Source organism: Barbatula barbatula (genome assembly GCF_947034865.1).
Source record: "Barbatula barbatula genome assembly, chromosome: 17".
Classification (NCBI taxonomy): domain Eukaryota; kingdom Metazoa; phylum Chordata; class Actinopteri; order Cypriniformes; family Nemacheilidae; genus Barbatula; species Barbatula barbatula.
Window position 1 is genome coordinate 1,936,353 of NC_136780.1, and position 24,811 is coordinate 1,961,163.

The following is a 24,811-nucleotide window of genomic DNA, read 5'->3' on the forward strand; positions in this document are numbered from 1 at the left end:
AACGAGTACTGCGTTTCTGGCCATGGTTACAGGCAGCATATGGTCGTCGCTTCAGTCGAAGTAACCGGAGGACCCTACGGTGATGTGTCTGCTTATATAGCCATAAACCCCGGCCCTTTTGGCGGGTACCACCGCCATAGGACTGTGCAGCTCCGCTGCCATTGGTTTAAAGTTTGGTTTAACGTGCAGTTTTACTGAGCTACTAAAAAAAGCTTCAGTCATCGAAAAAAAAAGAGTTTTCCCCCATAGCGTCCTGCTACGCAGTGCTCTCTCCCGTATTCTCTCATTTTTACTGCTGTTGCTCTGGTAGCTGTCATGTCAGATTGAGAGGAACAGACCCTTGAAATTTACTGCACTCCCTTTAAAATCTCTTCCTGGGAAGCGAGCAACGCGCAGAGAGCCGTAAAACATTTCCAGGGGGTCACACAACACCCATTCTCCTTCTCTCTTCAGCAAATAAAACGGATATTCCTGAAACTTACATGAGACTAGATAAGGGCCTCCAAAACAAACACAATTCAAGACCATAGCTGAATGAATTCCATTTCAGCAAAGCTACGTTTGAGTTAACCTCTTTGTAAAAGTGCAAGAAAAGGAATGCATTGAACGATAAATAATACCACTAGAAAGACTCTTGACAGCCATTACGCTGCTATTCTAGGAAACACTGTGTGAATTTCTTGGTATTACTTAAAGACAGAATGTTACAGGTATTAGCTGTATAAATGATTCAGACTTCAAAAGACATACGAGTTACTAAATGATGAGAGAATTTAAGGAGACTTGTAAAAATAGTGACGGTTTAACATTGCTGGCACAAAACACGTCCTTTTAACTATGAATAACACAAGGACACTCAGCTCGAATGCACTTGTTTATCCTTATCCTTAAGGAACATTAACAGTTGTCTCAGAGAGAGAGAGAGAGAGAGAGGAGAGAGAGAGAGAGAGAGAGAGAGAGAGAGAGAGAGAGAGAGAGAGAGAGAGAGAGAGAGAGAGAGAGAGAGAGAGAGAGAGAGAGAGAGCGAGAGCGAGAGCGAGAGCGAGAGCGAGAGCGAGAGCGAGCGAGAGCGAGAGAGAGCGAGAGAGAGCGAGAGAGAGCGAGAGAGAGCGAGAGAGAGCGAGAGAGCGAGAGAGAGCGAGAGAGAGCGAGAGAGCGAGAGAGCGAGAGCGAGAGAGCGCGAGAGCGAGAGAGCGCGAGAGCGAGAGCGAGAGCGAGAGCGAGAGAGAGAGAGCGAGAGCGAGAGAGAGAGACAGAGAGAGAGAGAGAGAGAGAGAGAGATAGAGAGAGAGAGAGATGAAGATAGAGACAGGGAGATAGAGAGAGATAGAGAGAGAGAGCGAGAGAGCAAGAGAGCGAGGTGGAATCTAGGTCAGAGCTCATTAACAATTTCAGGGATTTAGTGGAGGAAAACAAAAGCGTGGCATGTTGGACCAGAGCCTGGTCTAGTTGGAAAGTTTGCAGGTTCTCATATGTGCTGAACAATTTAACATTAAAAAACACAGACAGATAAAATCCAACACAGTTCATTAAACATTTTCTGAGAATTCTTAATAAAAATCAATAAATAAAAACAAATTCAGAGACATTTGCAATGATCTCCAGACACAGTGAAAGATTTAGACAGAGCACATACTAAATATGCCAGACTCAAACTCAGTCCGTCTTCTGTTCACACGACGTTAAAGAAAAGGAGAAACTGAGAGAGACACCTTCCATTTTAATGCGAAAGATTCAAGTTTATTTAGTACAAAATCATTTTAAAATCTGGTCAGCGAGGTGCATGAGAGATGAACACACACAGAAAGATAAAAGATGCTTTGACGACAACTGCAACAAACCTGTATGATATTCAAAAAGATGTACTGTATCTCTCTATTGACCTGATAAATGATTAATAAATGGTGTTTATCTAAACCGTATTGTAAACACACCTGATGGAAAATCTGGAAGTTGAACATTTTAAAGTGAGGGTCCATGCATTAAAGCGTTGTATACTGTAGTGCGTGTGTTGTTGACACTTCTGTTTTTGAGTTATATGTTGACATTTTTCCCCAAATAACCGACAGGCACTTTAATATTCAGACCAAGACAGTACTGCTGAGCTATAACACGTCATTTATACACAGGAAGATATTTTAATAAATCAATGAACGTTAAAGGTTATGGGGGCCAACTAAACAATATCAAATTGAACTTATTAAGAATATTATTTCGTAGTGTTTTGTGAATACCTATCAGACATACCCAAAAACGACATTTCTGCCACTGTTTACTCGCCCTCGCATCCTCGTTACACAGCAGTATGCTTTTATTTTGAAAAACGCTCAGTTGTTTCCATACAATTATGGAATTAGCTTTCCTGTAGCTCAGTGGTTAGAGCATGACGCTAGCAGTGCCAAGGTCATGGGTTCGATCCCAGGGGATTTCTCATAAATAGCAACAAATGTACAATATAATGCAAGGCAAGTCGCTCTGGTTAAAAGCAATAGGCCAAGTGCATAAATGTAAATGTACATTAAGGTTCATATTAATCAAACTGTTACAAAAACACTGTGAAATGTATCTATGATCCGCAAATAAATGAGAAGGGAAAATGAAGAAATGAACAGAGGAAGAATTACAGTCAACAACATATTTTTCATTCTTTTTTGGTGTGTTCCTCACACAAAGCTCTCGTGAAGCTTCGGAAGACCGGAAACATGACTTTTAAAATGCTGTGATTGCTTTTGTCTGATTTGGATATGGAAAAGAGCAAAAATTCACAAGCCCCTTGGAACTAATGAAGGCGAGTAATTGACGACAGTTGGCGATTTCGGGTGAACTTCACATCTAACCTGTTAGAGACGAGCTGGACACTAAACGCAGACAGTGATGCTCGTGATGCTACACTAATGAGTGCGTGTGTGGGCGGGGCTCTTCCAGACACCACCCACATGAAGCTCCGCCTCTCACAACTTGGCTTTGCCTGGCTGCAGCTGGAGGCTCTGAAGTTTCATGGCCATGCCCATGTTTCCAGTGATCTTGAGTTTGCCCTGGAAGAACGCCTGCGTGGACAGAAGAAAGATAGATCGGTGTATCATCAGTGATATCACATTGGATTCAGCATGAATTGTATTAGATCAACTATTTAAGAGACACTTGAAATGATGTACAATCTGTAAATCTGCTTTTGACATGACTCACTGCACATTGCAAATCCCGATTCCTCTTACAGAGGACAAACTGTGCAAACAAAATGCAACGAAAAAAATCGATTTCGCATGTTGCGTACGCTCGAGTCGACGTAATGACTGCGTGCCACGTCCAGGAAGATAAACACTCGATCAATAAATCACTCGGTTTGAAGACAAACATTCCTGTCGTTTTTTTCCACGATTAACACTTTAAAACATCCCTGAATATTTCTGCAGGTTTTATACACACCTCTCTAAAGCTGTGGCTCAACTGATTTGGTGCAATTTATCCAGATGCTATGATTAACTCAATGTAAATGTTAGAGATGTAACAATATTATTGATATCGTGTTATGGCAATGGCACAATTGTCTCAATATTGTCATGGTCACATGACTGTATGAAAGGATAGGTCTTCCGGCCCGAAACAATTTAAAGATGTTACCTTTGTCAAGGTCCATCTGGTGCAATGTTTTTATTTATTAAAAAGGATTTTGGGTTCGTTTGACCCATCTCATACAATAACTCATACCTCTGAGCAACAGTTATGATTAGAGGATAAAGAAGAGAGGATGCTCAAAGTCATCGTTTGTCGATCAAAATATTGCAATGAATACTGTACCATGGGCGTCATACAAAGGTATCATCACACAGTGAGATTTTGATATGGTTTCATCCCTAGTAAATGGCTCCTGAGAAACACGTTGTGATGTAACTGTAAAACAATACTGTGATGTGAGATCTACTCCTCCTGAAGGGCAGAAACGCTCCTCGCCGAAGCCGATGTTGTTTGTAAGATGAAGTACTACACAAATTAATCCTTCAACCGCTTCGTGCAAACAGAAGCACTCAGGTAGACCTTGGAGACTTCTCTTCAATGTTTTTTGTGCAATTACCCCACTCATTTATAGCTAAATATAACCAGCATTCATTCTGATATGCTTCACTAAAACGTGTACAATAAGAAAACACCTTTTAACTCCAATGAGGCTCTTGATGGTGATGTGGCTAAATGTCTCGCTTCCTTTCAGAAACTGTATGACGCATACAATTTGTTGACATGTTACAATGTAAAACTAGGCAACAAAAGCGATTCGATAACTCGATTTCGTCATCAAGGAAAAAACTGGAAAAATCTCTAACAGTCCTACAAAATAAAAAATAGAAATAAATAATACATTGAAATAAAAAGAATAAAGAAATCAATAGAAAAAGCAGTGAAGTGTCAAAAATCATACTGAATTCACATCAGCCACTTGTGCCGAGATGTGCTTGTGCTTTATTGTTAAACACACTTTTCCAACAAAGCTGGAAAATAAATCGAATTTAATATATTTTCTTTTAAAACACATTTTGGCCTCTCACAACTTTGTTTTGAGGATGTCTACATGCTTTAACAAATAACCAAGACAAGAGTAGGGAGAAAAATGACAGTTGCGTTGGCAATTGTAACAGACTTTTTATTTCTGCTTCAGACAAACGTTGGGTTTGAACATCTGGTCCTCCTGTACTCACCGTCTGTGGATTCATCTTTCCAGTCATGAGCGCCAGCAGGTCAGAGTCAGACATGGCAATAGTGCAGTCGGCTTTCTTTTCTGGGAAAAGACACAAAAGAAGGTAAACCAGGAGCAAATGAACAAGAATGAACTTATAATGGAGGAGATTCACTTGTGTATTCGTTCGGGTAATGAATGGAAATCTGGCGCATTATGTGTGAGCTTGATCTCGATCATTAGGTCACAAACACATTCTCATATGTCCACATAACATTTGCTGAACATTTGCGCTGTGGACACACTCTTGGGCAATTCCATGCAAATGTCAAGCTTTTACCAAAGGTTTTTACTATACAGTAACAGCATGGATATTAAAGATGAGGTAACACACGCAGTTTCAGCAAAAAATCCTGCATTTTACTTCTGCGATGGACCTACGCTGTTACTTCTACGCCGTAGGCTACGTGTCAGTTTTCATCTTTACTTCTCCGTCGTTGTCAGTGTCGACAGGCAATGACCACTGGGTGTTGGTGTCAGTGCCCGCCCGTGCATTGCTTGTGTAACCAAGACAAGAGCAGAAGAAGAAGCAGCTCATTTGAGAAGCATTAGCAGTGATAGCTGGCAAGTAAACATTACGTTTTGTTGCAGTTTGAGATGTTAAATTCAGAAGAACAAATCATTAACTTAGATAATTCATTCGGAAATGCGTTGGAGTAAACATGACGGTTACGCAGAGTGTGAGGTCTCTCAAGTTTTTAAAGCATTTGTTTTATTTCAAGTGCATGATTTCTCATAGTCTGGTAAGTGCTATTTTCAAGATTTTCACATCCATAACGGTACATATTCCTCATGAATGGACACATACAAAATTAAAATCATGTATTTTATGTTCTATATAGAGGCATCTCTTCTCTATTTGTTTGGATATTATCGCTTCAGGTTTGTACATTTTAATTCACAGAAATGCCACAGAGTTTATTGTTTTTATTTCACATCCATAATGCAAAATGTCACACCAATAACATTGGAATTGCCCACCTACACATCATTAACTTGTTTGTGAGACGAATAACTGCAGTACAGTAAAAGTGATCATCTTTACTGCTCACGTGACCTCACGGGATAGAACAGTGTCTATCTGATGGATACTGAGAAATCTCAGCGGAAACAGTGGATCATTTTCAGACTCACCTGTGTCGTTGTGAACCGAGCCCCTTCCGTTCTTTACATCAACAATCCAGGTGGCCTCTTTTTCATCTGGACCGTTCTTCACCTTGAAGGCGAAAACACCTCCGATCTTCTTTACAAACTGCTCTCCATCCTACACACACAAACACACATCACAGGAGACGTCAGTTTCATACCCACAGAAAACAGCTTCTCTGCATGTTTCACATTTAAATTGGGTCATCATCCAGAGACGTGAAGAATTTCATGTTGAATTTAAATATAGTACGAAAGTTTAGAACTGTTAATACCTAAAGTGCAAAACGAATAGAGGAACGGACGCATGTGTCACGGAAAGATGCATACACAAGAAAGACAATGGGTTCAGCATACAGTATTTCTCGTTTGAATAAACTTCACAAGCCAGTGAAGACTGAAAGCACACAGTAGATCAATGCGTACAGGACTGTAATTACACAACTTCAGAGATATTCGCCGCAGCACGTCTGATTTCAGAGCAGCCACGGGCAAACACTCGGGAGGTTTCACCACCACAGCCCATGAATTCACATCAATTAAGCGAGCCGTGCTCCTCGTACCTCTTGCAGCTTTTTATTGATCTCCTGGAAGACAGCGTGAGCTTTAAAGCCCTCTAGACCCGAGGAAGCGCTGGTCAACGCTGCACGGATCCTCTCAGAGCTGGAAGCAAAGACAAGATTCACATGAATGATGCGTGATCACAACCACAAATAAAAGTAATGAATTATAAAAAGGTCAAGTGCACTATATTCAAAGTCACAGGGCACACAATGGATTTGCATGAGAAAGTGAAGCGTCATATTTATTTAATCTGCTCTTGGATACCTGTATACGTGTATTTTTTCTCTTATAATTTATTCCACAGTGACAAATTCAACGAAAGCAGACACTACATACATTAATTCTCATTTTCTTATAACAGAAATCATAGTAGACAGATTTCATGTTTGTCTGTTATTCTATTATCACAATTGTCTTTATCGAGTTCCACAACTTTGCAATAGCACAGCACAGCCATTCTGTCCTTTGCCTCATGGACAACAAAGTCACTTTTTTGATTTCCATCCCAACAAAAGATCGGCACGAAGTTTCTTAAAACTCACCAACAGAGTCAATTCTGTACCATGACTTCTGATTCTGCAATGATGAAGCATTAAAGGCCCATTTAGAAACAAAACCTTCATAAACACACACAACTGTGTTTTTTACTTTCAATTCCACAGTACACAGCATGTCTCATATACCGATAGATATCTTATTTTAAATCAGCTTTGCCACAACGCAAAATTGTGAAAGGGCCATTGAAAAACACTTCAATTGAACAGAATACTTATGTCAGTAATAACAATAATACTGTACAGTACGTTACACATTTAGTTATCAACTTTGTACATTTGACACAACATCGCATTTACAATTAATGACTTTGATCAAACCATCAGAAACTCAACTGTTGTTTAACACACACGCATAAGAGCAGTACACTGTATAAGATGACCTCCACATGCTCTGTCACTTTGCTTCAGCTTTGTAAATGACATCAAACACACAAATGGCGTAGTGTAGCGTTGATCATCATCATCATCCTCCTCACCTTGTCACTTCTGTAACTCTCATTGTTCTTATATGCGGACAGCAGACAAACTCGTGCACTTTTATCAAAGGGCCGCTTGCTTTCCAACAAACAGCAAACGTTACATTTGTATCTGAACTTTACTTCCGGGTTCTGTCGTCATAAGACAGACGCGAAGAATCAAACGCCGATGGAGTCCATGAGTACGCCTGAAGTTTTTTATCAAGGAACAAAAAAACAATGTCCATTGCATCAAACACGATTAAACATTTATACTAAATTTAATAAATGAGAATAGGGGCCGGTTGCATAAACATAGCCACGGTTTTAAGACAGCGTGTAAGAATTAGTCTGACTTACTAAAGTCAACGAAGAAAGACTGTTGCATTAAATAAGCTCATGGTTGTCTTTTGTAAGATGGTGTAAATTGAGGGAAAAGAAAGACACTAAATAACACTAAACAAAACGGCCGAAAGGAGGCGCTAGACCCAGCTTTTTTTGCTGAAAATATTCATCGCTGCCAAATCAACTTAAATGAACAAATCTAGTGATCACAGTACAAATAATCATAAAAACAAGGCTTGGACTACAGTAACCGGGAACGTTAATAGTGTTCGGTCAGTTTACAAACCATCACGTACACTAAATAAATCTCCATCATTTTCATGAAGATTTACAGTGGATTTTATTGGCCTTTAAACTCTCTTCCTCTTCTTATTGTCCATTTATTAAAATATATGTTTTAAATAGACGACTAACTTGTAAAACCGGTCTTAAACATTTGCAAGACCTACAGGTATACCTTATGTGGGTTTGTTTATAACTTCTTTATTTTAAAGATGATTTAACAGAAATGTGACAGTTATAGAAGACTTTAAAACTGAAAGAATGGGGGGATGTGTGAAACACAAAGCATCAAAAGGTCATTATTAGACTAGTCAATTCTTTTAGGATTTCTTAAACATAGGATGACAGTCTGCTGCCACCCACTGGACGACACTACAACAACTGAAACAACTAGAAATCAAACTCCAAAGTTAAAATATGTTTAAAACTTAATTCTCTACATCATTTCTATAGTTAATTTAAGAGTGACGAGAGAACTAGGGTCACCACCCAACAAACCAAATGTGCGACAATGTGGGACACCATTGAACGGTAGCGCGAAACTGTGATATATTAAATAAATGTGTTAGCTTATGAAAATAATATAAAATTTAGTCCATTCCAACTACAACACAATAAAGGCTTATGTAAAATGTTATAAAACTTTTTTAATGGCGATTTCAATTTAAGCTCTTTAAATTTTGAGCGCATACGCGGTAATCATTTTGTACTTTTCTCAAAAAGAGAAAAAAAAGAACACACATTCAAACCGTGTTATGTTTTGTCTCACGTAAACATTTAAACTGTATTTATTTCATTCTTTTCATTCTGAGTGTTTTCTGTCATACGATCTTATTCTCTTTTTTATTTTTTTAAATAATTAACAACAAATTTCTTTACAAACATTCGTGTATAACGCTTAGCAATCTATACCAAATAATTAAAATAAAACTTTATAACAGTAATCGCAAACAACTTTGATTGGTCCCCGTTCGTCAGCGCTTGAAAAGATAACAGATCCCACGTGACAGCTCCTTTAAGGCGTGCTTTGCGTCTGACGTCATCTGAAAGCATGCGCAGTAGCGCCCCGTTTGCCGAACGCTTCCTAAACACAAATCCACAACTCGAGCAGGTGAAGTTTCGATCTATATCGTTTATTTTTGTATCCTTAAACAGAAATATCGTTTATCTAGAAATATCTATTTTATTTCGTACATTTGTTTGGGTAAATCGTGTCTGCATTTGTAAAAAAAACTGTTGGTAAACATGTGTTAGTTTTAACCGAAGTGTGTGTAATATCGCTTAAAGTTTTATGACATCATTACTGGACATCATCTAGTACCACGATACTTGTGGCATGACTGACACGGAACTGTCTATCGTATGTTTTTTGTCTCTCCGTAGTTCAGGTGTGAGCGATCGACGCCTGTCAGATGCTGCTCCCCATGGCTTCGACCTCTGAGGTGAACGTCCACATGGAGGAGGTGGTGGTGGTCACGACCCCGGACAACACGGGTCAGACGTCTTCCGCGGACGAGGAGAAGAATATTCTGGTGGCTACGGACCTGGAACAGTCTAGGTAAGAATCTCGCAGATGTGTCTTATTGTCTCCCATCATGCACCTGTCTTAGACTCACAGTGGGGTCCTGTGTGTTGTCTTACAGTGAAGACATTGTGGAGCAGACGTTGGATTCGGAAGCCGAGTCAAGCAGCTCCATTTCCCTTCCCAAGGACACTGTTTTGGGTATGACGTGTTTCCACATTAAAGACACACGGGGTAATGAATTTACTTTAAGGGTTTGAAACTAAGCAAATCAGGTTTACTTCCATGAAATCACTGCGTGTGTAAAATATTGGCAACAGTAAGGCACATTTTAGGCTCGTGTAGAGCATCGCCTGGGCTTAAAGTGTGTGTGATAGTCATTGTGTGGTTATCCGAACAACTAACAGCATGTATTTGTTTATAGAGTCGTTTATTTACAGAAATAAAACGCGTGGCATGCTCCTATATACGCAGTGAAAATCTCTGGAGATATGGATGTAGAGGGAGATATTCTTTATCCAATTACCTGCGGGGAAAGCAAAGCCAATCTCGTATGGAAGAAGTTTGTGTGTCCTGGCATCAACATCAAATGTGTGCAGGTAAATACATTCAATTACATCATTGTGATCGCATTGCTTAGATAAGAAAACACACTAGAGCTTTTCTCAGAAATAACTTTCATTTTCCGAGTCGGTTTTTCAAAGACATATGACCGAGGTAGTCTTAGTGGAAATATAAAGTCCTCAAGTTCACGCGGACTTGCTATCACAATTGATTCATATAGATTTGTAATAAATGGCATCAAAGCTACCCAATGGCCTTATACTACTTTACTATACTACATGCGCGCCTGAATAAACCCTGATACTGAAATATTATTTGCGAGTTATGGTAGTGTTAAGGTTTTCCTGTACAGCGATGTCTTGGGCGTGTAGAGAGTTTTAACTCATGCTTTGTTCCAGTTGAATGAGCATCTCATCAGTCCTAAAGAGTTTGTGTATCTGGCTGGCAAGTCGACGCTGAAGGATTGGAAAAGAGCCATTCGCCTCAATGGGACCATGTTAAGGTTTGTGACCATGAAAATATGTCCTACGTATATTACTGCTCATGTCCTGTGTGTAACCGTAGGTGCTGGTATGGATTCAGATCCCTTTTTACTTGTATTAGTATTCAGTTACATATATGCCTACTGAACACAAAACTGGTTCTCAAATCATCCTGACTTTCCTGGTTAAAATTAGCTATAGATGGGACAAGACCGTTGAAAGGGGCAGTTCACCCCAAAAAATGTGTTTTATATGATATTTATTCACCTTTACCTATACATGACACATTCGATTCCCCTCTAATTTTGTATTCCTGAAAGTAAAATTTTTGTTATTCTATAGGAAAATCATGGATTCAGGCGAGCTGGACTTCTATCAACACTCCAGACTCTGTTCAAACACATGTCGCAGTACCAAGATCGACCCGGTGGGGGCACGAGTGTCACTCAGTAGCCAGCCGTCCACAGAGACTGCCCCCGCAACCCCGGCTTCAGTGGACGGTACGAACCAGCCCCACAAATCGAGTGACAAAATGATTTATAGAGAGCGTTCGGCCCTATATGAAAGTAATGTTTTAAAATTGTGTTTATTAATTAGTTTGTTTGTATTGTTACTGCAGTGAATGGTTCCGCAGCTTCGTTTTCCACCGATTCTGCTGAGGATACCACAGAATGGGTCACATTAGGAGGTGACTGAGTGCACCCAGGAATGTAACCTTGGACATTTTGAAATGTCCGTGTTGTTGATTTTTGTCGTTCCGTTTCCTGTCAGAGGACACTGTGACGATCTGGAGAGGTCTGAAGGACGCGGGGTTACTAGATGAAGTCATGGGCGAACTGGAGAGAGAGATCCAGGAGATACTGAAAGGCTTGGAGGAACGCATCCATGACCCTCCTCTCCAGGCTAAAGGTCAGACGCCTCTAAACCTGTTCACAATCAGTATAACTTACGCTTCCCCCTATATATTCTCTAATATAGTGTTGTTTGATTAGGCACAAGTATTTGTTCTTTATTGTTCCTGCTTTCTAAGTCAAGGCTAAGTATGGTACAGGAGTGTTGGTGTAGAAATGAGTGTATATAGCAACCAGAAAAAAATCAATCAAAACGATCTGATATTATTTACGCATTTGCTGGCTTCTTTTTCTTTTAGTTTTATGGCATTTGATGAAATACAATATAACTATAAAGACCTTTATTGGAGAAATAAGCAGAAACAACAAAATTGATGATCTAGCATTATAAAATTAAATGCATTTTCTTGAGATTATATCTTTTGATGTGAGTTTCGTGGCATGAATTTTCTTTTGGGGAGGGCACCCTGCACGAGGTGGGCCTCACTCTAAAAAAGTTTAGAAACCACAGATTTATTATTATTATTAATTGCACGGTTCTACAGCTTTTCGGTATCAGTCATGCTCATGACATTACTTCAATCTATGAACAGATGCCGCTCTACTCAACAATATCGTTCAGAACTTTGGGATGTTGGATCTGGTGAAGAAAGTTCTTGCCAGTCACAAAAATCAGATGGACCGTTGCAGAGAGCAGTACACTCGCAGCTTAGTGGGTATGTACCAGATTTGTGCTCTGTATGTTTTTCTGGGGTCTGTTTATTCTGCTCCTTGTGTATTCTGTATATATTAGCAGTTCAGTAGCAACAGGTGAATGTTGACTTTTTCTTTATCCCTTTATCCCTTTTACCTTTATAGCTCTTGAACAGCAGTGCGACGAGCATCGCAAGCACGCAAAAGACCTGAAGAGCAAATCCCAACACCTCAACAGCGTCCTCATGACCTTGACCCCCGTAACCTCCCCTCCACCATCCAAGCGCCCTCGTCTGACCCGTGCCGTCTCTGGACCCGCCACGGTCGCGCAGCCCACGCATTTCACCCTGCCTATCACTCAGCTCTCCGGCATCTCATTGGATAAAATGTTGTCAGCCCAGGCTCAGTCTCCCATGATTGGCGGATACACGGTGTTGACTTCCCCCGCTGGAGCCGAAGTCCAGCACGATGGTTCTAATCTAACGGTGCTGAGCACGGCAGCTGTACAAGATGGAACCCAAGGACCCACTTTCGTCAAAGTAGTCAGTCCGTTTCAGCTGGTCACGCTTCCCACGATGGGCACCGCAGCCACGTTGCAGAACCTGGCAGGGACAGTAGGGGGGGCTACAGGTAACACTGTTGTCGCCATGCCTGTTAGCATGGTTAGTACCGCAAATACTGCCTCGCTGGAGACAGTGGGACCACACGCAGAACAAACTTCAGAACAGAGAGATAGCTAGAAGGAGAAAGAGTAAATATTACCCTGCAACATTTTAGTTTGACCAATTTAAGTGTATCACACAGAGGATGAGCTTTTAGCGTTTCTGCCCGACTGGTGCTCTACCAGCATCTCTACCAGCTCTGTTGCAAATCAGCTAGCATGATTTGAAATGATATTTTGTGCGTTGCACTTGGTTCATTAATAATTGCAGTTCGGATGCAGCACTGGAGTTTCCACTGTACGTTGTTGTTTTACTGTTGTAGTGCTTGGCTGCTTTGTTTACCGTTTGTACCTTAAATGTAATGTCGTTTGGATGTAAATATCACTATTTATACTAAAGGGAAGTGTTGACGTGACATGTTTTCTTTGTCATTTTTGTATCTTTGTCACTTGGTAGAAGGTAGAGGTTCTTCGAAGACACTCTCTCAATGAGTCACATCCGTAGGAGAATTAATATGAACGATATCAACATAATCTTGTTCTTGAATGATTAAAATGATCTAGTTTAAAAACGTAGACTTTGAGAATCGTTCAAAATAAATATGAATCACGTTTACAACAAATGATGTAAAGGATATGTACGGTTAACATAGGACTGTTCATCGCTAACTACAGCACATCAAGGGGATGTTTAATTATTCTCATTTTAAAGAAATTGTTCGTCTAAAAATGACAATTATGTCATCGTTCACTTACCCCGCATGGCTTTCTTTTTCAATAATAACCATCGACACTGTCGCCCATTGATTTCCGTACGTGAACACAAAATCACAGAGACAACTTTCTAAATCTCTTATTTTGTGTTGCACAGAAAAAAAGAGTCAAACCGATTTCGAACAACTTGAAGGTTAACTGATGACAGACCTTTTTGGTGGATGGTGCGATGTTGGTTTTGACCAACAGGTGGTGCTGCTTGTCTAACATTAAAACACCGTTTCTGCGCTGGAAGGTTAGTTTGCAGATTAGTTTGTAAATCATCTTTGGGAATATAGTCATCCCGTAACCATTTCAACATTAAAGCACCTTCTCTAAAACTTCTTTGCGTCTTCCGCTTTTATATTCCTAGGAAAGAATCGGCGGAGGAGACACTTATTAAGACACAAAACTTTTTCAGTTTAGCAGGTAAAGTTCTTGCCCTTTATTTGTCATTTTTAACAAGCATTGTCTGCAATATGTACTGTTTGCTTATACAGGATATCGTTAACGGGAAACAACAAGTGGCCGCTCACTGTTAAGTCCTCAACACTGGCGAGTGATTGACAGATGATTGACAGCGGGGATTCCGGAAGTCAGCAGCCAGGTTGAGAAAACACGTATGACATTTAAAAAAAACCAGAATGCGAAATGAGTTCAAATGTAATATAATTTTATAATACGACCCTATAAACCGTAGTCCTCGTACGATGAGGGCTCTTCGTCGGATCGCACGGATATTTTAAAATGGCGACGTAAAAATCCGCCGTATCGCTTCTGGTTGTCCCATCGCAACTTCGGGCGGATTCTTCTCATAAATCCGCCGTATCTTTTCTGCAGCACCTGCCGGCTGGCGTCATCCACGTCGCTCCGTTTCGGGCCGAATTTGCGCAGAAACCCCCCGTATCGTTTGACTTCGTTTAAAGGAAGGTTGTTATCGTAAAGTCCGGTTTCGTTTTCCGCCGCGATGTCTTCTCCCTCCTCGTCTCCCGTCACGGACGGGACGTCGCGTTCGCTCAGTTTCGAGAGCGATTCTCCGTATTTCTTCGCGAACATTCCTTTCAACACGGCGTTTTCTTTCCAGGGTGCAAATAATTTATTTTTGTTTTTGTCGATCCTCTTAATGAATCCTCCGTATCGTTTGGCCACCTCCGGCGCTTTGACATCCTCCTCGCTTCGTTCTGCGTCTTCCTCGGTGCTGAGGTCCGATAATTCATCCGATAGCTTCTGTAAAATCGTCTCGCATCTGTCCAGTGTACCAGTGGATGAAACGGCTCCTTCACATTCTAAAGTGCACGTCTGTAAAGACAAAGAAGAGGTTTAACTCATAACTGAAGTCTTCAAGAGTTTACTGTCATTCTACAAACACGAAGAGTCCATTTGGGTCCAAATTTGACGCCTTGTGCTTTGTCCTTTGAACTTATTTTGTGAGTTAATGTTTGGTCTTAAGAACAGCAACTAGAAAACCATGTGCTGATGCTTTACAAAACCAAGAAGGATTTTGCTTTTACGTTTTTTGCTTTGGATGATATATAAAGTATAACCAACCAATAGCTTAAAGAACTTCCAACATCAAGAACTTTTTCACAGTTTATAAACCTTGTACAGCGCAAATCTTTTCGCTTATAAAGTATATCTTCAAGTAAATAAACAAGATCTTGGGTTTTAGTTTTGTTATAGAAAACACGTGTTTTCATTTGTCGGAATGACAATGTAAATAATAAATATGTATTTTCTATACCGCGTATTTTGCGACGCGCGTGTGCGCTCTCCGTGGTGCTGAAAACTCTTATTTACTAAAAATGACTTTTTCTTGCCTTTATATCTTTCGTTTTTGAATGTATGCCTTGTTTTCTTTTAAAGTTATTTATGTCTTCATTTGCCATTGAATATTCTGTTTTTCCATGTTAACATAAATCTAAATCAGAGAATTGGGAGTAGTTTACCAAGCGGTTGACTGCGGAGTCCAGGTCGGAGATCTGTTGCGCGCATCTCAAGCATTGCGCCGTGCAGTCTGCCTGACTCAAGGTGGGCAAGCTCAACATCAACAACAAAACATACAAGTCCATCATCTGTAGACTACTTATTCCTAAAGTGCAAGAGAAGAACAGAAGCAGTGCAGGCTGTAAGTATTAGGCTACCCCATGCCTCAGGTTTGAAAAACCTAAAACTAATGCATATATACGACCAGAACAGTACCTTGTTGGAACGGAGATTCTTGTTCTCCAAGCGTCAAGGCAAGCACTTGTGGAAACTAGTTAAAACTTCGCTGTTTTCCTGTCCTTGGAGAAAAAAACACTCTGTATCCATCCACGGTTTGCTCTTATTTCGACTCAATCAATCCACTCTCCATTCTTTTATTCAAGCAGCCCACGCAGCCATCTGAACGAAACGTTATCTAACCAATAGGAAGAGGAAGAACCGGTGTTGGTTGGATTGATCCCACCCATGCGATGATGGTGTCCTAAGAGACCAAGTGGTTTATATATGTTGTTTTACGTCACAATAATGTAGTAGTAAAAAGAAAAACGAGGGGGAATAGAAATCACAGGGATTAAGTTGCAGCCCATTGGGAATATTCACGGTTTATGAGATGTGTTAAATCGGAAATTTCATTCTCATTTCAGCTTTAACAACAAAGAAAATGTAGTGTCTTCATATAATGGTTTTACATTATTTAAATAGAATTTGAGCCATTGAATAAGAACTTCGTGCCAGAGATCACAGTTGGATGCTTTAAATCAAGGCCGTCTGCGAACAAGGCACATTCTTCATTATTGAAGTATTTGCTATAAACGTTTTCACAGAATTGGATTATTCAATGTAAGTCTACGGGACTTTCGGTGAAGGACTTTTATGACTCGATCCCAATAAATCAGAGGTTTAAACCCAACGTTTATAGAAATCGCTCTTTATTAAGAAGCAACCTTTCATAAGTTACTGGTTGTGAGCATTTGGCTAGCATTTAGATGTATCGTGTGCTAAAATAATACTAGGTTTTCACGAATGCTAGATTTCCATGTCGAAGTTGTAAATTTGAGTTTTAAGCGGATTCTGTCAATGAAGTGCTGCATCTTCGCCGTTCCGTCGTCATGACAACATCGTATAAAGACAGCTAGTTGCGTGAAGGTCACGGAATTTAAAGCATAGAAAAAGACATTGTGTAAATCTAGTTTATAAATTGTATTATTTTCAGTTTGCTTCTAGGGCTAGCAGATTTTTGTGTCAATTACGATTTATGTCTCTGAATTAATTAAGCAGACTTTTTTGTAAATATTTGTTATTGCAATGCAGCCTTTGTGGTTTACTTATCACAATATCAATTCTGTTAAAAAATAAATCATAAAAACGAATCGTACATAAATCCTTTAACCTACAAGTGTACTATATGACAGTATTTTTGTATAGGCCTTCTGTTCAGTGGAGTGGCCTAATGGTGAAATAATAAACTTTATACTGTAGTAGTTTAATATTTACATACATTAAAGAAAGTTTGTGAACAAAAATTATACTACATAATGTTTTTATGTGGTAGGCTACATAAATCATATAGGTATATTTTTCACATTTGCGCTTAATCCTAAAAGTAATTCTACAAAATTGTGGTAAATGTGTTATACCAAGGATTTGGATAAATATTTGGGAAAACCAATCCAGATAATCTTTGCTATCTTGAAATAATAGAAATGAATCCCTCTGGAAAAACCAAAGGTTGTACTTTAAGTGTCGAGGGCACAATGGTGACAATAAATTATGCCGGGCTCAAACCTACAAGCACTTACTGTATTAGCCCTTATCTTTATTCATTAGGCTACCCCACCCTCAGCACATCATCACGGTAAGAAATTGAGCTATTTGATATATGGTATGGCAGTACAGGGGAGTTACTGTTGTCAGTGATGTTCAATAAATAAATGGTAGTTTCTAAGCAACCTCACCTCAGAGTATAATGTGTGTTAGTCTCTTGAGCTCATTTGGACACCTTGATCCTCGTGCATGTGGCCAAAGAAAAACAATTAATTTGCTCGTTACGCAGGACGCACAATCTTGTCCCTAGAGAACTTTATGTGTGAGAGGCAAAAATTGTGTTAAGTGTTATTGCAATTTCTCAAAATGGACACAGAGTGAATCACAAACCAAGTACTGTGATTACAGTTAAGAAGAGGAAATACAGTTTCTGTCCAAATGATGACAACATGCCCAAAAACAAGGGTAAGCACTCATTTATTAAACCAGGTTCAACTGTTATTCATTAAATACAAAAAAAACATCTTCCACAATTTGAAATATATTACTGACTGTTTAATGCACTGAGTTTCAGCCATGTAATCTCTTGAAATTGTGAGAATTTGAGTAACAAATAAAGCCGTTGTTTTGACCCATCAGAAATTATGTTTATTAATATACAACATGTGCTAAAAATTCAGGGGACGAATTAACAAGAATGATGCTTTAAACCAATCTACATAACCACTGCTAAAACAACCATTCATGAAATGAGACTTTAGATTCATTTGTGTGACAGGTTACTAACCCCAGTTAGGTTTAGAATAATGATATTTTGGACGTAGCTAAACACATACTGAAGCAATATGTGTGTATAAATTCTCTAAATGTAACAGCTGTTTTTCTGTGAAACCCTATAGATAATAGAGGTTGCCTGTGTTTTTAAATGAGAAAGATGGAGCATTCTTCCACACACACCAGAAGAGCAGGTCCGGACAGACCCGTGTTGTGTTCCAGCCCTCCGCTCTGTGGTGACGAGTAAGTATTTAATAAATCATTAATCTAATGCTGAGCCTGTTCAAACACAATACTCAATTATCCGTGCGGTCTCATCCTCTGTACTCCCCTTTTCCACTGTCAGTGTTTATACTTCTCAGTAACCTGGAGACAGAAGCATGTCAAACCTGAGCCAATAAAAACAGAAATATCCTCTTTTGCAAGATCGACGTATGATATGCTTTAAAATGTTTTGTAAGTATGTGGATGCATTTTAAAAAACACCTCTGTGCAGGCAACAGCAAAATCCCAGAGTGCAATGCGACGGGGTGAATAAATCTTCTTTAGCGTTCCACAGAAGAAAGAGTCAGCATTTCTTTTTAGTGAACTATCGCTTTATCCCCCTCCCCTTGAATGAAACACCAACTTTTCTCCAATCAAATTAAAGTGGAAAAGCAAGCCACACCCTCTTTTCTCTCATTCAGTATTCCGTTTCACTCTGAAATACGTCACAATACATTCAACAGTTGTTTTAACTTTCTTTTACGATTGACAAAAAAGGCTCACAATTTTTTAAACTTAAAAATAATAAACTATTCATGTCAAAATGTGTGCATCTTCGAGTGCTGCCAATACAGAACTCTGTTGCGAGCAGCAAAACCAACAGCTGCATACAAACCAGATCTACACTTAAGATTTGGGATGCTGTGTTATAAGCAACAGAGCCATTATGTGTGTTAAATATGGATGCATCGAACAAGAAGCATATTTTCTATGCTGTTTGATTCCTGAAGGCCAGATATGACATTCTCCCAGTCCACACGGGTATAGACGGCTTGATGTTTTGAAAGCAGCGAGCTCCTGACGTACAGAAGAGAGAAGAAATACATTTAGCTCATTTAGATGAATAGCACCTGAACTTTTTCCTGCACGTGGTGTGAACGTAACCATGGCAGCAGAGACAATTGTGTTGTTACCATAAATAATTAGTGTAGGAGTTGCAACTTTTAGCATCTCATTACATCCCATAACCCCCGACACGTCGACAGAATTGCATTAACAGAACCAATAACAGGTGAAATGAAAAGACGCGTGTTTGCGTGTTATTTCGCAGCGTGGTAAATAGCACCTTGTGACGTGCTGCATTAGGTGAAATCACTTTTTCGAAAGGAAGATGCTGCGCGTGATGAACATGTTTTTCGTGATTCAGATGGATAAAAATACTTTTCAAAGAAGGACTTGGAACGTAACAAAAGGAGCCTCGCTATAATCAGTCGCACCGTGCTTTTCAGTCAGCAGATTTATTGAGCTGTTTTTGTCCGGTTTCACACTTCGTGTACCCATGTGCTTCATGTGCACAGCTGTTGTCCTTCAGCAAAAAATATAAAAGGAGTAACTCCACCCAAGAAAAGAAAATTATAAGAAAAAGAAAATTGAAATGTGACATTTATCCCAATATAGCGTTGCTTGGTGACTGGTGGCTCGTGAGGTGTTGTTTTATTCAATTATTCATCGTTAAGCCATTGTAGTTATTGTAATTACTTGGAATGATGCCCACAATAACATTACTTTAACAAAGACAGATTCATAGATTTTTTCCAAGAGTGCAAAGGAGATGTGATATAATATATACAGCTATGTAGATGCAAAGACAAGCAAACGTGTCTGCCGAATGTAAATATGAAGTCATATATGAAGATGTCAAAGAATGCTTCCCAAACCCGATGTCTTCTATCAGGCGAAGATTGTGATGTTTTCTCTTTCAGATTGTATGAAGTGAACAAACTCCATCGCACACTGCAGGTGATAGGTGCGTAGGATAACAAGACCAAATAAGTATAGGTCGTATCAGCAGATAAGAAACTATCGTAACTTGCAAATAAAATAAATATTTATTGACTCAGCCATGTATGAAGTGAAACCGAGCAGATTCTGCAGGGCTTGATGAAATGACTCGGAAGTTATTGGAGGTGCTTGAGTTTCTCTGTGATGTGATGCAGAACAAGGTCATTTTCTACTGTTAATTCTCAAGGTGAAAATAACAGCCATTCAGATTTTCTCTCTCTGAATCATGACATAGTGTAGATCTGATTTGGATTTTTTCAGCGTTGAAGTATTGCCTGTGTACTTCGTGAGCTCAGAGAAGAAGGACTTTATCATGATTGAAAGAGTTTTAACACATGCAGTAGAAACATTTGCGTCATAGACGTCACATGCTCGGGTGAGACATTATGTGCCTCACGCTGCCCCTCGGACCTGTGATTTGGCATTCTGGGTGGTTACCGACAGTCATGGTGGATAAGCAGTTTTGAGTTGTTTTTTGTTCTTTGCATTGCCGTTTTGGAGGTGTTGCTGATAAGATGTTGGGGGACTGGTCAGGACGTTCTTGGGAGTTCTGAGCATAGATATGCATATAGAGTCCAACACGCGACCACTCCAGAAACATTAACATTTTAGATTTTAACATTTAAAGATTTTAATTTCTGTAGGCATTAGATCCTTTCACAGGTGAGAATGTGTGTGTCATATGAACTCTATAATACGGTAACTTTTTAATGTCGCGTTGACTGACGTCTTCAACGTGTTAGTTTAACAATTATATCGCCCTTGACCTTTCCAATATGGCAGACGACTTATGTATAATGGTCCATAGAGATAACTACTAATGAAGCATCTATGTATATTCTCTATGTTTGTGAGAATGTTGCTAAGCGATTGTGAGGTTTCTAAACAACTATAACAATAATTTGTCATAGCAAACACTTATCATAATGATCCAACGGAGATGATTTGGAAAGCGGAGAACAGAGCTCTTGTTTGCACTTTGTCTCAGATTCTGTTCATCTTGATTTAAAGAGAAACAAAGCCACTTTCTGTTTGCTTGACCGCTGCTGAGAAATACTTGACATCAGAGTCAGCTGCTTATTTTCCCACAAATCCTTTTTAAAATCCCGATGTGAGATTAGCTCCAGAGGTTTTCCATGATACTGATCTCAGAGCAGGATTTGCAGACACAGCCCCAAGCCTTGTAACCAACCCTATATGGGAAAGCTTTTTGACGTTTCCTGACCATGTACAAAAGCTTTCCGTTCTGATGCAGCGGCGTGTCCGTGGTTCAAGGAAAACATCTTGGTGGACAATAACTAGCATACTTCCTACTTTCTCAAAATAATAGAGAGGAAATTGCTCGGGCGCGAAGCCGTCTCTAAGCTCTGTAGGTATTGAAAACATGACGGTCGTGAATGTCAATGAAAATGACAATAACAAAATCGCTTGTCTGATAGTGCTGACTGCGGAGATCTTGTGATTCTGTCCTGGACTTCAATCATCGTTCATCATCATCACAACTCTCCTCAGCACTTCTGTTTGAGCTGCTCTATTGATCTCTATACAGTAGATGCGGTTCCTAATGCCAGAGCCAGCTAATATACCGACACTCATGTCAGGGAAGCGGAACCAATGGTTCTGATAGGGTTTACCCATTTATCTGCGTTCTGAAGTGTCTGAAAAAAGGGGAAGCTTTTCTCGATTTGGCTGGAAAGATTGGACGTCAAGCATGAAAAGTTAGCATATCGTTGCATGGTGATTTTTACAAGGTCTTGTTTTCAGACACAGTTTACACCTCGCACCTGTGAAGTCTTGCTCATCTCTAACTCACAAACCTTTTTTTTCAGACAGGAGGAGGCGCCAGTCACTGTTATTGCGCGGATACATACAACATCCAACAACAGGTTCTCCGTCTCCAAGGACAACATATATCAGGGCTCACATGCAACTGTATGTAATGTAAACCTGTATGTAAAATGTGAACTTTGGTGATTTTATTTTGGTCTTTTCAACACCCCCCCCCCCCCCTTGCTCTTTCTCTCTCTGTATTTATATCTTTCTCTTCAAGTGCTGTTTGAGATGTAAAACCCACTAATGATGTGGGTTGGGCTGATTTTTCATAAGTTACTGAGAGGCTTTTAAAAACTCTCAGTTTGTGAAGTAGAAACCAGTGGCAAATGGATATAAGAATACATTGGAATTCCCAGCTTGAAATTCAGTTTTGATCATGGTGGCAAAAGATGTTCCACAATTTCGTTCGTCTTAAATAAACTTTGTAAAGTGAAAATGTTTGTTTACCTTTAATGGCGCATGTTGCATATAGATGTTCACTCATCACTTTGTTAATCGGATTCATTTTTACTTCCCCACAGATGATACACATCAGCATGTTGCCATGAAGCTGCTTCTAGGCATTTTTCGTACAAATAATATACGCTGGCCTTCATGTTGTCATGGCAACGGATGATACATTGTGTCGAATGTAAAAGTACGAGTATACAATAAAGAGGAAAAAGAGAGAGAGAGAGAGGGAGAGAGAGAGAAAGAGAGATGTGTATGAGTCATAAGTCGATGTGACCCTGAAAGTTAGAAAAGCGAGAACTAATTATATGTAAGGTTAAATAATGAATAATAAGTTTTGCCTTCAGAATGATCTGAAAGAGAAAACACAAACGTACATCAAGTGGGTACATTCAACAACAAAAAACGTCCCCCGCGGATGCTGAGCATAGTCTTCTAAGCATATCTGTGATTTTTCAGAAGCGGCAACAATTATGTTTGAATTCTTTCACATCCAGGGGCCATTTATCAATCTTGGTTAACTGGCTGTTGAGTCACAAACTAGTAGAAGAGGAGTGTGATGAACCAGCTCAAACGCCTAAAGGGTAATGGAAAAGTTTTTATTGTTATTAGGCTATCATCAGAGGCACAGCGTTGTGATTTATTTAACATTTCAAGGTGTCTTCAAGCAGAGTTTGCCAGGCAGATTTTAATGATGTAAAATAAGACCTGCGATTGTTTTTTAGACTTTTTGTTGTTGTCGTGTCTCAAAGCGCCTGGACCTATCACTGCCGTTGAGTGGGCAGCAATTACAGATGTAAACCCCTGCAGATCTCTCTCCACACACGTTAGTGTATTGAAGACAAAGAAATATCATGCAGTTTTTTGTTGAACTGCACTACATCCTCTCTAAGTGCCAGTGTATTGTTTTGTGTTTGTTCTCCAGCTCTGGATATTTAAGAATTGCCTGAGCAATGAAGAGATTCAACCAGTTTTTAAGTGACGGAGGTTATGAGGTCATATAGTGACATCACTTAAATTAGCCAGTATGAATCAGAGAGAGCTTTATTGCCTTAAGTGTGCTTGCACACACGCGTTGTTTCTGGTACTTAAAGCTTTCAGTATACAACAGCAATAGTAAAGTTAATAGAAAATGTTATATTTACATTTAGTCATTTAGCAGACGCTTTTATCCAAAGCGACTTACAGATGAGGAAACATTGGAAGCCATTATAACAATAGGCAACAAAGTGCATCAACCACAGTGAGGTTAGTAAAATTTCTTTTTTTTGATAAGAAGTCAGAAAAGAATTAGAGGTTAAAATCAATCAGCTACATGTTGACGGAAAAGATGCGTTTTCAGACGTTTTTTAAAGATGGCAACAGAGTCTGCTGATCTTGTAGCAGCAGGTAGATCATTCCACCAATGTGGAACAGATCCAGAGAAGGTACGGGAGAGTGACTTTTTTCCTTTTTGGGATGATACCACTAGTCGTTGTTCCTTTGCAGACCGCAGTGATCTGGCAGATACATAGGTCTGCATCAGCGAGTGGAGATACGATGGTGCGACCCCGTGGTGGTCTTGTAGGCCAGGAGCATAGCTTTGAAGCGGGCGGCAACAGGGAGCCAGTGTAACCTGATGAAGAGCGGAGTTACATGCGCTCTCTTCGGTTCATTGAAGACCACTCTTGCCGTCACATTCTGGATCATCTGGAGAGGTTTGATTGTGCAAGCAGGAAGTCCAGCCAGAAGCGCATTACAATAATCCAGTTTGGACAAGACAAGAGCCTGGACTAGGACTTATTTTCCTAATGTTGTAGAGGATGCATCTACAGGACCTGATGGTGCTGGCAACATGACTTGAGAGGTTAAGCTGATCATCAACTACCACCCCTGGTATTTTTACAGAGACCTTGAGCTTAGAAAGAGTGTTTTATAAAGAAAGCGCCACCATTATTTTTATTATTAGGTAAATAAATACAGTATTCTTCTACAGTATACATTCACTAATAATAAATGAAAATATTCCAGAATACGGTCATATATTTGGTTTAAATGACATATATACAAAAGTGAATTATCAAATTAACTATATACACGATCATTTAAGGTGAATATTTAAAGAGTTCATTTGCAAAACCAGATCAAATATGCAAATCTTGTTCTTTTGTTGTACATTTAAAAAAATATCAAACTGAAGTTCGGTTATTTTGAGTAACAATAGCAATAAAAACACATTTTTATCTGTTTTTGCAAATAATCGCATCATTGTTTTATTTAAAAGGCCATCAACAAAATAAAACATACTTAACAGAAGTCAAAACTGGTAAAAGTATTTAAAATGTGAGAAATGTGAACGGGCACACGAGCGCACATCT

The 24,811-nt window shown here is 39.5% G+C and overlaps 3 protein-coding genes and 1 long non-coding RNA gene across 8 annotated transcripts; 2 read left to right on the plus strand and 2 right to left on the minus strand.

Annotated features, from left to right (window-relative positions):
- Positions 1 to 1,701: 1,701 nt before the first annotated feature.
- scp2b (sterol carrier protein 2b) lies at positions 1,702 to 7,880 on the minus strand. Its single transcript, XM_079478898.1, has 6 exons — positions 7,812 to 7,880; positions 7,473 to 7,660; positions 6,439 to 6,538; positions 5,864 to 5,993; positions 4,692 to 4,771; positions 1,702 to 3,047 (listed from the first exon to the last, which is right to left on the minus strand). The coding sequence occupies exons 2-6, from the start codon at positions 7,493 to 7,495 to the stop codon at positions 2,952 to 2,954; spliced, it is 429 nt and encodes a 142-aa protein (XP_079335024.1). The 5' UTR covers positions 7,496 to 7,660; positions 7,812 to 7,880; the 3' UTR covers positions 1,702 to 2,951.
- A 1,209-nt stretch (positions 7,881 to 9,089) lies between these two features.
- On the plus strand, positions 9,090 to 13,428 carry gmeb2 (glucocorticoid modulatory element binding protein 2). 5 transcript variants are annotated; one of them, XM_079478885.1, is made up of 10 exons: positions 9,090 to 9,189; positions 9,467 to 9,636; positions 9,722 to 9,834; positions 10,075 to 10,199; positions 10,563 to 10,666; positions 10,989 to 11,146; positions 11,266 to 11,334; positions 11,418 to 11,555; positions 12,091 to 12,213; positions 12,356 to 13,266. In XM_079478885.1, the coding sequence occupies exons 2-10, from the start codon at positions 9,491 to 9,493 to the stop codon at positions 12,928 to 12,930; spliced, it is 1,551 nt and encodes a 516-aa protein (XP_079335011.1). In that variant the 5' UTR covers positions 9,090 to 9,189; positions 9,467 to 9,490; the 3' UTR covers positions 12,931 to 13,266. The 5 variants fall into 5 exon arrangements, with proteins under 5 accessions (XP_079335011.1, XP_079335014.1, XP_079335013.1 ...); XM_079478888.1 differs by having other exon boundaries at positions 9,096 to 9,189; positions 9,462 to 9,636; positions 9,722 to 9,801; positions 12,356 to 13,428; XM_079478887.1 differs by having other exon boundaries at positions 9,120 to 9,189; positions 9,722 to 9,801; positions 12,356 to 13,308.
- A 594-nt stretch (positions 13,429 to 14,022) lies between these two features.
- On the minus strand, positions 14,023 to 15,934 carry pdyn (prodynorphin). Its single transcript, XM_079478754.1, has 3 exons — positions 15,804 to 15,934; positions 15,551 to 15,693; positions 14,023 to 14,903 (listed from the first exon to the last, which is right to left on the minus strand). Exons 2-3 carry the CDS (start codon positions 15,674 to 15,676, stop codon positions 14,292 to 14,294), a joined length of 738 nt encoding a protein of 245 aa, XP_079334880.1. The 5' UTR covers positions 15,677 to 15,693; positions 15,804 to 15,934; the 3' UTR covers positions 14,023 to 14,291.
- Positions 15,935 to 17,011: 1,077 nt separating this feature from the next.
- Positions 17,012 to 22,436, plus strand: LOC306906977. The gene is made up of 3 exons (XR_013787874.1): positions 17,012 to 17,816; positions 18,251 to 18,368; positions 22,001 to 22,436. It is a non-coding gene; the product is annotated as an uncharacterized lncRNA (long non-coding RNA).
- Positions 22,437 to 24,811: the final 2,375 nt, after the last annotated feature.